Consider the following 13,029-nt stretch of genomic DNA (forward strand, 5'->3'; position numbering starts at 1 on the left):
TGATACAAACGAGGCACTTCATGCTTCTTTACGTTCACTGGGGGTTGGCAGCATCAGAACCGTGTGGTAAATGAAAAGGATCATCATTCTGGACATTACCATTCTTACACCTAAATGGCGCCAAGAAACAAAAACCTCCAGATGCATCAAGCTTTTTTTTTTTTTTTTTTTTGAGACATTGTCCTGTCCTGCTCTGTCACCCAGGCTAGAGTTGATCCCATGCTCTAGGCTTCCTCTGCAGTGGAGTGACATCAGCTCACTGCAGCCTCCACCTCCTGGGTTCAAGCAACTCTCCTGCCTCAGCCTCCCAAGTAGCTGGGATTACAGGTGCACACCACCACGCCTGGCTAATTTTTGTATTTTTCAGTAGAGACGGGGTTGCATCATGTTGGGCAGGCTGGTCTTGAACTCCTGACCTCAGGTGATCCGCCTGCCTCTGTCTCCCAAGGTGCTGGGATTACAAGTTCACGTGAGCCACTGCACCCAGTCATTGCCAGTTTTTGCTAAGTAACGTGGATGTTGTCTTGGCTATCTCAGTCTTCTTCAATGACTTTCACTTTAATCCTACGTTAGCTTCCCAATACCATGGCCACATTTTGTCATACCTCTGAAATAGTAAAACCAGACACTCGCTCTCAACACCATTTCCTATCCTTCCAGCTTGTTCACATACCCCACTACTCTAGTTCTCCAATTCTTTGACCTTTCTATGTTATCTTGGCACACCTCTCTTTAGTTCCTTCCTAACTGAATTCAGAACGATTTCTGTCCTAAGTCTTCAATACTTGCTCTTTCCCTGCAATGGCCTGGTAAGTTCCCAACCCTGGAAAAGCCAGGCTGCTGAAGAAGTGTCACATCTACATCGATCTCATTCCCACCAGTCTTAACCAGGCCTGGCCATCAGCTCCATTTCTCATTCTTCTCACCAGCTACGTAACACACCTGTTCAAATCCCTTACCTCTCTCCTCACCAGTGCCTGCTTCAATGGAAAGAGAAAAGGCATCAAGCGAGAAAGTGCTCACACCAACGTACTTATCTTCACTCCCACTGAGCATTTCCTCATCCTCTCCGAAGACAGGAAGGGTCTTTCTCTCTAAAGCTAATCTTCCTATCTGTGTTCTTGATCTTTCTCATGCTACATTCCTTCTCAGAGACCCTGATGTGTTTTCATCTTTCTACTACATCTTTACTGTTTCCTTTCCCTGACCTCCATCAGTTTCTGAAAATGCTCAAACCTCTCATCCCCTTCCTCCATTAGACTTACCGCTCTAGCCAGTGTCTTCAAAATCAAGTTTCATTATGGCAGCTTTCTTAACGTTCACTCTAGTTTTAAGCCACGATTCTAGTCCCACTAAAACTAAAACAGATCTTCACCAAGATTGTCAAAGGATGTTTCTCAGGTCCTCTCAGCAGAATCTGATACTGTCACTGCCTCCTGCTTCTGGAAAATGCTTTCTGTGGCTTTCTTGATTCCACGCTCTGGGCTTCCTCTTCCCTCTCTGGCCTCCAATGGAATTCTTCATCTGTTCAGTCATTATATGCTGGGCCCTTGGGGCTGTCCTCTGCTCTTCACTCCAGAAGGCAATCTCACGCACTCTTAGGGCTGCCACTCATGGATCACGTCTCCCAAATTAGTGGCTCCTTCCCAGATTTCATCAGAGTTTCAGACCTACATGTCCAACTGTCTCCTTGACATCTCTACCAGATGTCTCACAACACCATTATTTCCACACGTCCAGAACTGAACTCACCATTCTTCTTCCCTGCAAAACCTGCTCCACCTCCTGTTTCTCATTTCAGAAAAGAAGTCAGCATTAACTCAGTTTCTATCAGAACTTACATAACTCTCTTCACAAACTCTCTCCCTCCCCATCACCAAACACAACTAATCACCCAATTCTGTGGGTTCTACCTCTTGACTATCTTTTGCATCCATCCATTTCCTCTCCATTGCCCACTGCCATCACCTTGGTCCGTCAGACCATCATCATCTTTTGCTCAGATTACTGCATGCAAATCCTTCTTAATTCTGCTCTTAACCAATTCCTACCCTTTCTCCACAACGGGGAGCCAAAGAACACATCTGCCAATGCCCACTAGTGCTTAAGATCTCTTCATGGCCTTCCATTACCTTCAGGATAAAAATCTCAACTCCTTATCATGATTTACAAAACCCTTTACTAGCCAGCTGCACCTGGTCTGCTCTGAAGTCCAGCGGCACTCGTGGCCACCAGGCCCTCTGAGTATGTTCTTCTCTACCTGGAGCACTCAGTGCCTGTGTTCCAACCCCTGTTGAAATCTTCACTTAGGCCACTTCATCCGAGCAGATTTTCCTGACCTCCTACACCCCGTCAAATTCTGGAATGAGGACCCTCCTATGGGGACTCACTGCCTCTTCTTTCTCCCACATGCTGCTTATCACACTTGACTGAGTGTGCTTGACTGTCTGTCATCTCCACTAGGTTCCCTGAGGGCTGACACCTCCCATTAGCTTAATACCTGGCTCAGTAAATACATGCTGAGTGAATGCATTCATGAATTCTTTAAATTAATGTTTCTATTTTTGGTTGGCTCCTCTTTTTCAAATTAAGCTAGCTTTTCATTTGTTTTTTTTAGAGTCTAATACCTTCCCATGTTTTGGGTCCTTACTCTTCTTGGCCCCATTCAACTGACATGAGGCAACATGTTACATCAGTCTGCACTTTTTTTTTCTGTATTAGATACCTCTTGGGCATTGCCTTTCATCCCCTTAGCCTCACTTCTGACTCATGCCACAACTACGGAGACGTCCTGTAAAGGCAGGTAGGCACGTAGGCAAGGTCTGTCTCTCTTGCTTCCTGCCTTTCTGATGCAGCAGGCTGGTATACATGTAGGAGCCTGCTCTGTATTTGTCACGCACACACTCAAGTGCAGAGGCATTAACACTCAATGGGATACCATCAACCAGTGGAAAATGGAAGCCAGCAGATAAGTCCTTCTTCCTTTGGCCCCTCAGATGTACACCAGGTGTCTCAAAAGGACTGAGCTCCAGTCCTTAGGGTGATGGATCACACAATAACACATCCTTCTACTGACTTTTTCTCCTTCCCAGTTTATTCTCCCTAGACCCTACTCCTGTTCCAAGGGACCATTTCCCAAATAAATAACCTGAATGGAAGGCCATGTTGCAGGATCTGCTTTTGGACAGAAACTAAGCTAAGACAGTCTCCTTAACATGAGAAGAGCTCAGAACTTTACGCTGGTTTTCCTTTTTTGACAGGGGTTAGTAAAGCAGAAACTTTAATTCTTTCCCTATTGTCAACATGCCCTTCTTATTTTCAGACAGATTTCATATTACCAGTGAATGATGCACAGAAGCATGAACAAGCCATTTCCTTTGAATGATATCTATTTCAAATGAATGCCAGTTAGGAAAATACGTTTCTTACAAGAAAAAGAATCTTATCCCAGTTTCCATATTTATATTAAAAACATTTTGCTAGCATGACATAAAAGAACACTATAAAATAAACAGAACTTCACATACCTTCAGGTTATAGCTTATTTTTCTGCAAAGAGACCAAGTATTAACATCCACAAAAAAGAATCTAAATAGTTTAAAAATACCTTGCAGGAAAAAAAAAATGCAGAGACTCCATTCTTCTATGAAGTTGGGTGTGAATGATTTAATTCTTCAACTGTTATGTCTGTCTGCGAGTCAGCTGTTCCCATTACTAGTAGACATTGTATTGAATGTCAAATAATGTGGTTTCTAAAATACAGCATCAAGTATCCTTTAAGAATTTTTCTCAGTTAAGCTAATGATTCAACGTTGTGTTTCTATAAAGCCACAGTTAAACCAAAAATATTTACGGATAATTCACAAGGCAGGAAAATGTTCAATCAAATGTGGAAATTTTAAAGCTGATAAGCAGCTTGATGATATCCTAGGATACCCATCTTTTGCCCCCTTCTATACTTATTTAATGTATAATCATTCATTAACTGTCAGAGATGACTGAATTTACCGGCTAAGCAAAGTTTTTAATTTTCTACATTTATTGCTGCCTTCTAACATCACACAAATTTTTTAAATTTCAAATTTGCTTATAAACAGGATGCAGGAAGATCATTAATGTTTACAGAATTTTAATGCTTTTTCAGTAGTTGTGATGGTTAATACTGAGTGTCAACTCGATTGGATTGAAGGATGCAAAGTACTGATCCTGGGTTTGTCTGTGAGGGTGTTGCCAAGAGAGATGAACATTTGAGTCAGTGGGCCGGGAAAGGCAGACCCACTTCATCCGGGTGGGCACAATCTAATCAGCTGCCAGTGCGGCTAGAACATAAGCAGGCAGAAAATGTGACAAGAGAGACTGGCCTAGCCTCCCATTCTACATCTTTCTCCCATACTGGACGCTTCCTGCCCTCGAACATCGGACTCTCAGTTCTTCAGTTTCGGAAATCGGACTGGCTCTCCTTGCTCCTCAGCCTGCAGACGGCCTACCGTGGGACCCTGTGACAGTGTGAGTTAATACTTAATCAACTCCCCTTTATTTTTTTTATATATATATATATATATATATATTCCATTAGTTCTGTCCCTCTAGGGAACCCTAATACAGCAGTAAAAAGTTTATTACAATTTTTTCTTTCGTTTTACACTCCTCTCAGCTCATACCTGTTTTTTACTTTCAACAAAATAAAATAACCTTGTGAGGTAGTTACATGCTTTCTCGAAATTTTAAAAGTACAGTATCTGTTCCTAGATCAGCGTATTATAAGAACTCTATTATCATTAATCAATGGTGGTAATCTTATTTTTAGATAAAAGTATCTGAACTCAATACCCTCAAACTCTGAAACATAAAAGTACACTCCATCTATATTATGTTTAATGCTTAGAATTAAGATGTTATAAAGCTCCTGAAATAGAAAAACCAAGTATCCTAAACACTCCACAGGTTTGCCAGGTATTATAGTGTACAGGCTGAACCATGGTTCTGCTATATTAAGATTCTCACTTTTATACACTTCGACAGCTCAAAAACCCACATGCATCTTCCAACCAATGGAATCAGTTTATCTGGCAGCACAGTTTTTTTTAGTGGTACATAAAATAAAAAAACTGAAAACTGATATCTTATTTTCAATAAAACACTGTAGTTCAACCAGCACTTAAATAGCTGGTATGGGCTTTATTTTTATTTTTTAATTGGCATTTTGGACAACTCCCTTAAAATACTAAAAAATGTCACTTTTCTATACAAACAAATGAAGCAGAACTCTAAGATGCCACGAAGCAGGTGTAACTAACATTTATAGACATGCTCTAAAGCATCACGATATTTTTTAACTTACTAAAATGATTTCTACTATTTACTACAGAATTAAATAAAATAAATGAGTAACTATAAAAGGAACTGCTTGTTTGAGGAAAATTTTTTTTCTGGTTTTGAGACAAGGTCTTGCTCTCCTCCCAGGCTGGGGTGCAGGGGTGCAATCACAGCTCACCATAACCTCAAACTCCTGGGCTCAAGCAATTCTCCCACCCCGGCCTCCTGAAGTGCTGGGATTACAGGTGTGAGCCACATTGCCTGGCACTTATTTTGAAATTTTAAAACCTATTCTACAAGAAAAAAGGAAGGGATTAGAGAAATATTATTTAGTTGCTAAATGGAAATCTTAAGTCTGCTTTTCAAACCTGTCTGGCCAGCGCTCTAACGTGTTTCAGCCATTGGCTCACTGCTCATGCATGGCTTATTGAGCAAATACTGGCTGGTAAAAATTTATAAACTAGTACGTTTTAAAATTTCTCTGCACGACTGGCTTTAAAGCAATCTTTTAAAATGAGAACAACTGTTGAAGTTTATCTTAAGACATCTTAGTTTTCACATTTTCAAGTAGAAAATGCAAACAAGTAAAACATTATACTTCAGTCACGCACACCAAATATTGTAGCAAAAACCTATATTTTTTCTTTTTCACTAAAAGATCATGCAAACTAGGAAAGCCTAGTATCTTTTTAAACCAATAGTCATGTTGGCACTATATTAAATTGTGTATAATGTACCTTTGAGAATAAGTGGCTTAAAAAAAAAAAAAAAAAAGTAATAATACAGGCCAGGTGCGGTGGCTCACGACTGTAATCCCAGCACTTTGGGATGCAGAGGCGGGTGGATCACCTGAGGTCAGGAGTTTGAGACCAGCCTGGCCAACATGGTGAAACCCCATCTCTACTAAAAATACAAAAATTAGCCAGATGTGGTGGCGTGCGCCTGTAATCCCAGATACCCAGGAGGCTGAGGCAGGAGTATCGCTGTAACCCGGGAGGTAGAGGCTGCAGTGAACTGGTATCACGCCACTGCACTCCTCCCTGGGTGACAAAGCAAGACTCTGTCACAAAAAAAGAAAAAAAAATAGTAATAATACAATAGAGTGACATTTTTAAGAGGAGAGAAAGTAAACTGAAAAATTGGAAGCCTGTAACATTCGTATTTTCCATATTAAAATACATTCTCCAGATTCACCAAACTTGGGAGTCAAATTTCCAAGACATTTTCTTGTTTCAATGGTATCCTTTATAGCACATAATAGTGTACAAGTGATTCTAGTTCCAGCTGTCTACATCCAAGCACCACCATCTTTACTGGAAACAAAGAATATATATTTATTAAGTATTTAGCAGGCAACATCATTCATTTTGCAACTTGAAGTAGGTAGTTCGACCTCAAATGCAGATATGAAAACAATTTTACCTTCAGAAGTACAAAAAAAAAAAAGCTGAATTCTGCATCTAAAATAATTAGGAAACACATTGTCTCCTTAGTCATGAGTTATTACTGCAGCACCTTTGTAAGGCACCCGAGGAAGTTGCTTTCTCACTAGGCACTGTTTCCCAGTGATGAAAATGATAGCTTGGCTTAGGTATACCCTTTTGAGGGTCCATCAATACAGCACTCGGGAAGTGGTGCCAGGCTTGGAGAAACAGGCAAATGAATGCAGGACGGCGCGCTTCCTGAACCTGGTTCTTCCACAGACAGTCAAGGTCAGAGTGGGACTTACTTTTTCTGTGGGCATATGATAGAGAAACTATGAAAGTATAAAACAAAATGCTGAAAGTATAAAACCTTGCTGGCCAGGGTATCATGCCAGCAAGAATGATGGACAGAGTAGAGAGAGGAGAAAAGAAAGAGGCCTTTTAACAGCAAAACCACAATACAGACGAGAAGCTCAGAGTTTCGGGATCACACCAGGTACAAGCTTCTTTACGTTAGTTTAGATTTTCAGCAACTACTGGGAAGAATTCAGGTGTGTTAGAAATTCACTATCCTGGGTAAATGGATAAAGCACTAAATCATGTTTAGGGACTAGTTCTTTACAGCAAATTTAAATTTGACATCCTTATTAATAATGAATGATTTAGCTACATTAAAAATAAACTGTAAGATTCTTGCAAGTATTTCAATGTATAGAACAGAATGAAATGTAAACTACTCTGGTAAAATATATATCCTACTATAATTACATATAGAAATAAAAATTATTCTTATTAGCCCCCTTAAAATGAATACTAAAAATAAGTATTACAAAATGTATAGAGCAGTATTTGAATTTAAATTATTTTTTATCCTGATTAAAACAAATGCTACCTGTTACTTTTGTGACAAAAAATACTTGAGAGGTCAATACGAAATGTTCAACTATGTTTTCAGGATAAAATTAGCAACGGGGAAATCATAGGATAGTGCTTGGGAAACAGCATATGCTCAAGAAAGTTTTTTTTTTTTTGTAAATCTGGAACCAAGGATTTTATTACCAATGATAATATGATATTTGCACAACATTAAGAGTCAAATCAAATCATAGTTTTATCTATTATGGTTCTAAACTAATTACAAAATATTACAAAAAATAACAACGCTTTTCTGTAAGATATGTATATTGGCTGGGCACAGTGGTTCACGCCTATAATCTTGCACTTTCAGAGGCCGAGGTGAGTGAATCACTTGAGTCCAGGAGTTCAAGACAAGCCTATGCAATGTGGCAAAACTCCACCTCTACAAAAAATACCAAAATTAGCCAGGCATGGTGATGTGTACCTGTAGTCCCAGCTACTCAAGAGGCTGAGGCAGGAGGATCATTTCAGCCCTGGAGGCAGAGGCTGCAGTGAGCCAAGACCACACCAGCCTGGCCTCAAAAGAAAAAAAAAAAAAAAAAATCTGTATTAGACACTGCGTATCACACAGTAGCATCGTTTGTTTTCTTATGACCAAATTAATGGTCAAATTGTTTTTTACTGAAAGCAAGTTTCTACCTTATCAAAAGTAAGAAGTTAACACAAAGTATTAAGTAAAAATGATAACGTAAGGATGCAGAATATTCTTTAGTTTTTTAAAAAATACACATAAATATGTGTATACATAAATGTGTACAGAACTTTTGAAACCTATACATATTCAGTTATTAATTTAAAAAATCTAACAGACTTTTACTTAAAAATCATTTGAGAAACTTTTGAACCCCTTTCTTTGAAGTAGGCAGAAGTCCTGCATTGAAAAACAAAGGACTTATCTAAGAACAAAAGGATTTCTTCAGAATTTTCCAAGTTGTTGCAGCTTGTCAATCCCTCCCCCCACAGTACCACAAAGTAGTGTACACAAAAGGATGGGGGAAAAGGTGATTTTCCTTAACACTGGCCACTGACACACCTTGAAGCCATACTTGGTTTAACCAAAGCCTATGGTGATCAACTGGCCTTTGCAGAATAATTTAACTACTCAACAGCTGCAAAGAGAAACAAGATTTAGTGAAAAAAGCACCATGCTGATGAACAACAATATTGCCCATATTAAGCTCTATTTTCTGAGTCAAAGTTTGGGTCATGTAAAAGTAAAACTGGCCCCAGAGAAGAGAACCGTTTCTCACAGATTGCCATTTAAACCTCAAATGACCATGTTTCACAGCAGGCTCAATACATTCCAGCATGTAACTGCATTTTAATTTCCTAAAACCACAGGATATAAGTCTGATTTCAAATAGTGTCTGGACTGTGACATTCAATACTGATAAAACTGTATGATATTCTCTTGAAAGTTCCACAGATTCAGCGTATGAAAAAAAGATCTTCAATTTCTTCGAAGCACTTATTCTCAAAGAAATTTACTCTTGAGTTTTGTAAATGAATTCTAAACAATGAAGATTAAGAGCTAAAGCTACTGCCATAAGAAATGTAACCTACTAGTTATAGGAAAAGAACACACAATATATTCATCGCTCACAAGGATATAGTATGTTCTTGACAAAAATGGTCATTATGAGACTTTAAATCTTTTTTGCCATGTTCATTAGTATGTATTCTGGAAAATAATTTTTAAATATATTAACATGAATGTTTATTTGAATGTCTATTCAATGGATAGAAATTATTCAGTCACCTTTTCAACTTTATAAAAGGAGAATTTGTGTTTAGTCTCCAAGTATTACGTAAGAAGAAATGCAACCTTTAAAACTGATCAATAAGGAAAAAAACAAGGCAAAGCTATCATAAGTTGGGGAGTAAGAAATTTAGGATCATAATATTATTGGAATGCAACTTAAACAGAAAAAGTTTTATATGTGAACATGAAATCTTTTAGTAAGATGTTTGGCAGTTTTCATCATAGGGACTGGACTGACCTGACCTTAAGAAAGCTAGAGGAGAAATTTTTTTTGAGGGAAGAGAGGAGAGTAGATAAGTATATGCTTTCTCTTATAATCCTACTGCCTTTGGCTTTCAGCCTGACTCCAAAACTGACTGACAAATTTAATATTTGTTTTTAAGCAACATATCTGATCAATGAGGTGTAACTTTACTCAGAATGAAATGATCAGACGTTGACTAATAATTTCAGGTGTGGGAACTATAAAGCTCTGGTTATTCTAAGAAACGTAAACATCCAGAAAAACTGGGGCTAATGCCAGGGTACCTGGCATATGAGTCATCTGTGTCCCTATGGTCACTCGTCATCAGATTCTAAGGTATCATCATGTGTAAGAAGGAGTCACTCTTGATTTCATAACAGCTTTTCAAGGAGATAACAAAATATATTACATGAGCCTTTTTTTTTTACACGAAAAACCTGATTTGTGAAACAAATGCACATCTTAGAACTGAAGAAGTTACTGCATCCCTTTCCCTGCCCCCTTATCTTTCATTTGGTTTTGCCCCATCTACTCCTCTGTCCTCCTCCAGGCTTTCCATTGATCTTTCCTTCTTTTTTCCCAAACTTAGACAACAGTGGTAGCTAGAAAAATGTTCATACTCTTAAGAAATAAGGATTAGGCATCTCCTCTGTGGTGGGGTTCTATGAGGCCTCAAAGTTCAATTAAGCACAATTGAGAATATCAAGGAACTTTAAGGGGAAGACAAGCCTGTCAACTTAATGCAACCCATCCCAAGAGCATCAGCACCCGTGCCTGCCTTACAAAGCCATGGCTGAAAGCCGGGAGGACTACGAGGGCTGTGTGGAGGAGTGCTGCTTTGAACTGTGAGTGGTACTTAGACTACAGGGAGGTAAACAAAACTGCACGATTTTGCAGAGAGACAGATCACAGTAAATAAAATAAATGCAGACAAAAGCCTGTGGCAGATATGGGATGCAGCATTCTAATTTGGCAAGTGACCACCAAAAAACAGTAATGGGGGCTGTTCTTAGCATGTTTATCTCATTTTAATCCTCATTACAGCTCAGTAAGGTAGATCCTATTATTATCTCCATTTTAAAAGTGAGAAATCTGAGACCAGGGAGATTATTAAATTGCCTAAGGGCATACAGTTTACCAGCTGATCATGAAGCCGGGATTTGAATCCAGGAAGCCTAACTCCAGGGCTATATATATATATATATATATTTTTTTTTTTTTTTTTTTTTTTTGAGACAGAGTCTTAGACTGTTGCCCAAGTTGAAGTGTAATGGCGCAATCTTGGCCCACTGCAACCTCCACCTCCCGGGTTCAAGCGATTCTCCTGCCTCAAACTCCTGACTAGCTGAGATAACAGGCACCCACCATCAAGCCTCGCCAATTTTTGTATTTTTAGTAGAGAAGGGGTTTCACCATGTTGGCTGGGCTGGTCTCGAACTCCTGACCTCAGGTGATCTGCCTGCCTCGGCCTCCCAAAGTGCTGGGATTATAGGCGTGAGCCACTGCACCCAGCCAGGGATATACTTTCAATGTCTGTATATACTCTCAGTACGCAGAACATCGAAAGTGGAACAATGGGGAACAAAATACGGCTGGGACTATACTGGAGGGGTACACCAGAGATAAGAAGAAAGTCAAAAAAGTATTGTCACAAAATCCATTACAGTGTGTTTGCCTCCACGAAACCATTCTACAACTTTATTCTGTCCAGTTGGTCAATATATCTATCTCCTCTACATTGACTAAATAATCCAACTAGAAGTCAATTTTTAGGCACTGTGATAGTTGGAAAAGATATGGATATTGATATCAGCCCCTCAAAGCATATAAAAACTAACCTAATGGGAGAAGCCAGGTCAGTAAGTGGCACGAGCACATGAGGTTTCTTAATTTTGGGCCAAACTTTGAGTGTGAGTTTGTGTGCATGTGCAAAGTCTTCCTCTATCTTACACACACACACACACACACACACTCATGCACAGCATGCTCTATAATATATACAAAGCTACCTGGATCCTGTTAACAGCCACAGCCACAGTCATACACACATGGATCATAAAAACAAAGCCAATGATTTCCAGCTGAGCTCAGCTCCAAACGTACCTGCTTCTGGGTCCTGGTTGAAACGGCAGTACTTGGAGTTTTCAAGTGAAGGCAGGCATTGCTCAATGGGGACCCAAACATATGTCTCAGGGCACAGCAAATCAGAAGGTCTATACTGACCCTGAAGAAAAGTGAAGGAAAAAGGCACAGGCATTATTAACACAGCAACGCCAGAGATAAAGGGACCAGGGATCTAGGAAAGGTTTAAAGCAAAAACTTAAAAGTCAATCAGAAACTGTTTTACTGTAAATACTAAGCAACCCTGCAGCTGATAGCTTTCCCATCTCAGGAAAGCACATCTGACTCAAGGCTCTCTGAAAGTTAACCACCACACTTAGGATGCCTGTGTTGATTTGGAAAATTTGAGGTTTTACTCCCTTTTAGAAGAAATATTTAATGTGATTCTTGCTGAGCTGACTGAGAATAATCAGTTTCAAAATTAAGTTGTCTTTTAAATACTAGTTAATTAACAAAGAAATTTCTTTTCATGTATTAGAGTACTGTATAAAGTGAACTTATTTTTCAACATGGAATTTCAGTATCCTTAATGACAAATTTTTAAATTTTTGATTTGTAGACTCAGTTGACAATATTCATTCTGTTCTAATGTAGAAAGTACTGTCTTATCACTATACTTCTACTATAAGCAATCTAAATTGATAATATATAATATAGAGAAGCTTAAGAAACAGAAGTTTCAGGCAAACATCTGATAATCCACTAAACTTTCTTCAAAAATCCCATTTAAAAATTTTATATATATATCTTTTTTTTTTTTTGAGACAGAGTCTTGCTCCGTTACCCAGGCTGAAGTGCAGTGGTGCAATCTTGGCTCATGCAACCTCTGCCTCCTAGTTTCAAGGGATTCTCCTGTCTCAGCCTCCCGAGTAGCTGGTATTACAGGTGTATGCCACCACGCCAGGCTAATTTTTGTATTTTTGGTAGAGAGGGGGGTTTCACCATGTTGGCCAGGTTGGTCTCGAACTCCTGACCTCAGGTGATCTGCCCACCTCGGTCTCCCAAAGTGCTGGGATTACAGGCATGAGCCACTGTGCCTGACGAATTTATATTTTTATAATCCAATTATACATCTCAAATCTAACACAAGGACTATACAATACATGCTGAAGAAAAAAAATCATTCACTTAATGGGGATAATGAAGATGGTATAAATTATGTGAAAGCATTTTGTGAAAATTTTCATAACTATCAAGGTTTTGTATTCTTTGGGCTTATTTAAAATTCCAAGTGTCTCTCCTCT

The 13,029-nt window shown here is 39.1% G+C and overlaps 1 protein-coding gene across 8 annotated transcripts in view; it reads right to left on the reverse strand.

Annotated features, from left to right (window-relative positions):
- Window positions 1–13,029, reverse strand: part of ATE1 (arginyltransferase 1) — a 184,738-nt gene that overhangs the window by 37,408 nt on the left and 134,301 nt on the right. For all 8 annotated transcript variants that reach the window (XM_073019407.1, XM_038009629.2, XM_038009627.2 and 5 more), the window contains one exon: window positions 11,768–11,888. In XM_073019407.1, the coding sequence (XP_072875508.1) occupies window positions 11,768–11,888 (121 nt within the window). The remainder of the gene's footprint in view (window positions 1–11,767; window positions 11,889–13,029) is intronic.

Source organism: Chlorocebus sabaeus, chromosome 9, assembly GCF_047675955.1.
Source record: "Chlorocebus sabaeus isolate Y175 chromosome 9, mChlSab1.0.hap1, whole genome shotgun sequence".
Lineage (NCBI taxonomy): Eukaryota > Metazoa > Chordata > Mammalia > Primates > Cercopithecidae > Chlorocebus > Chlorocebus sabaeus.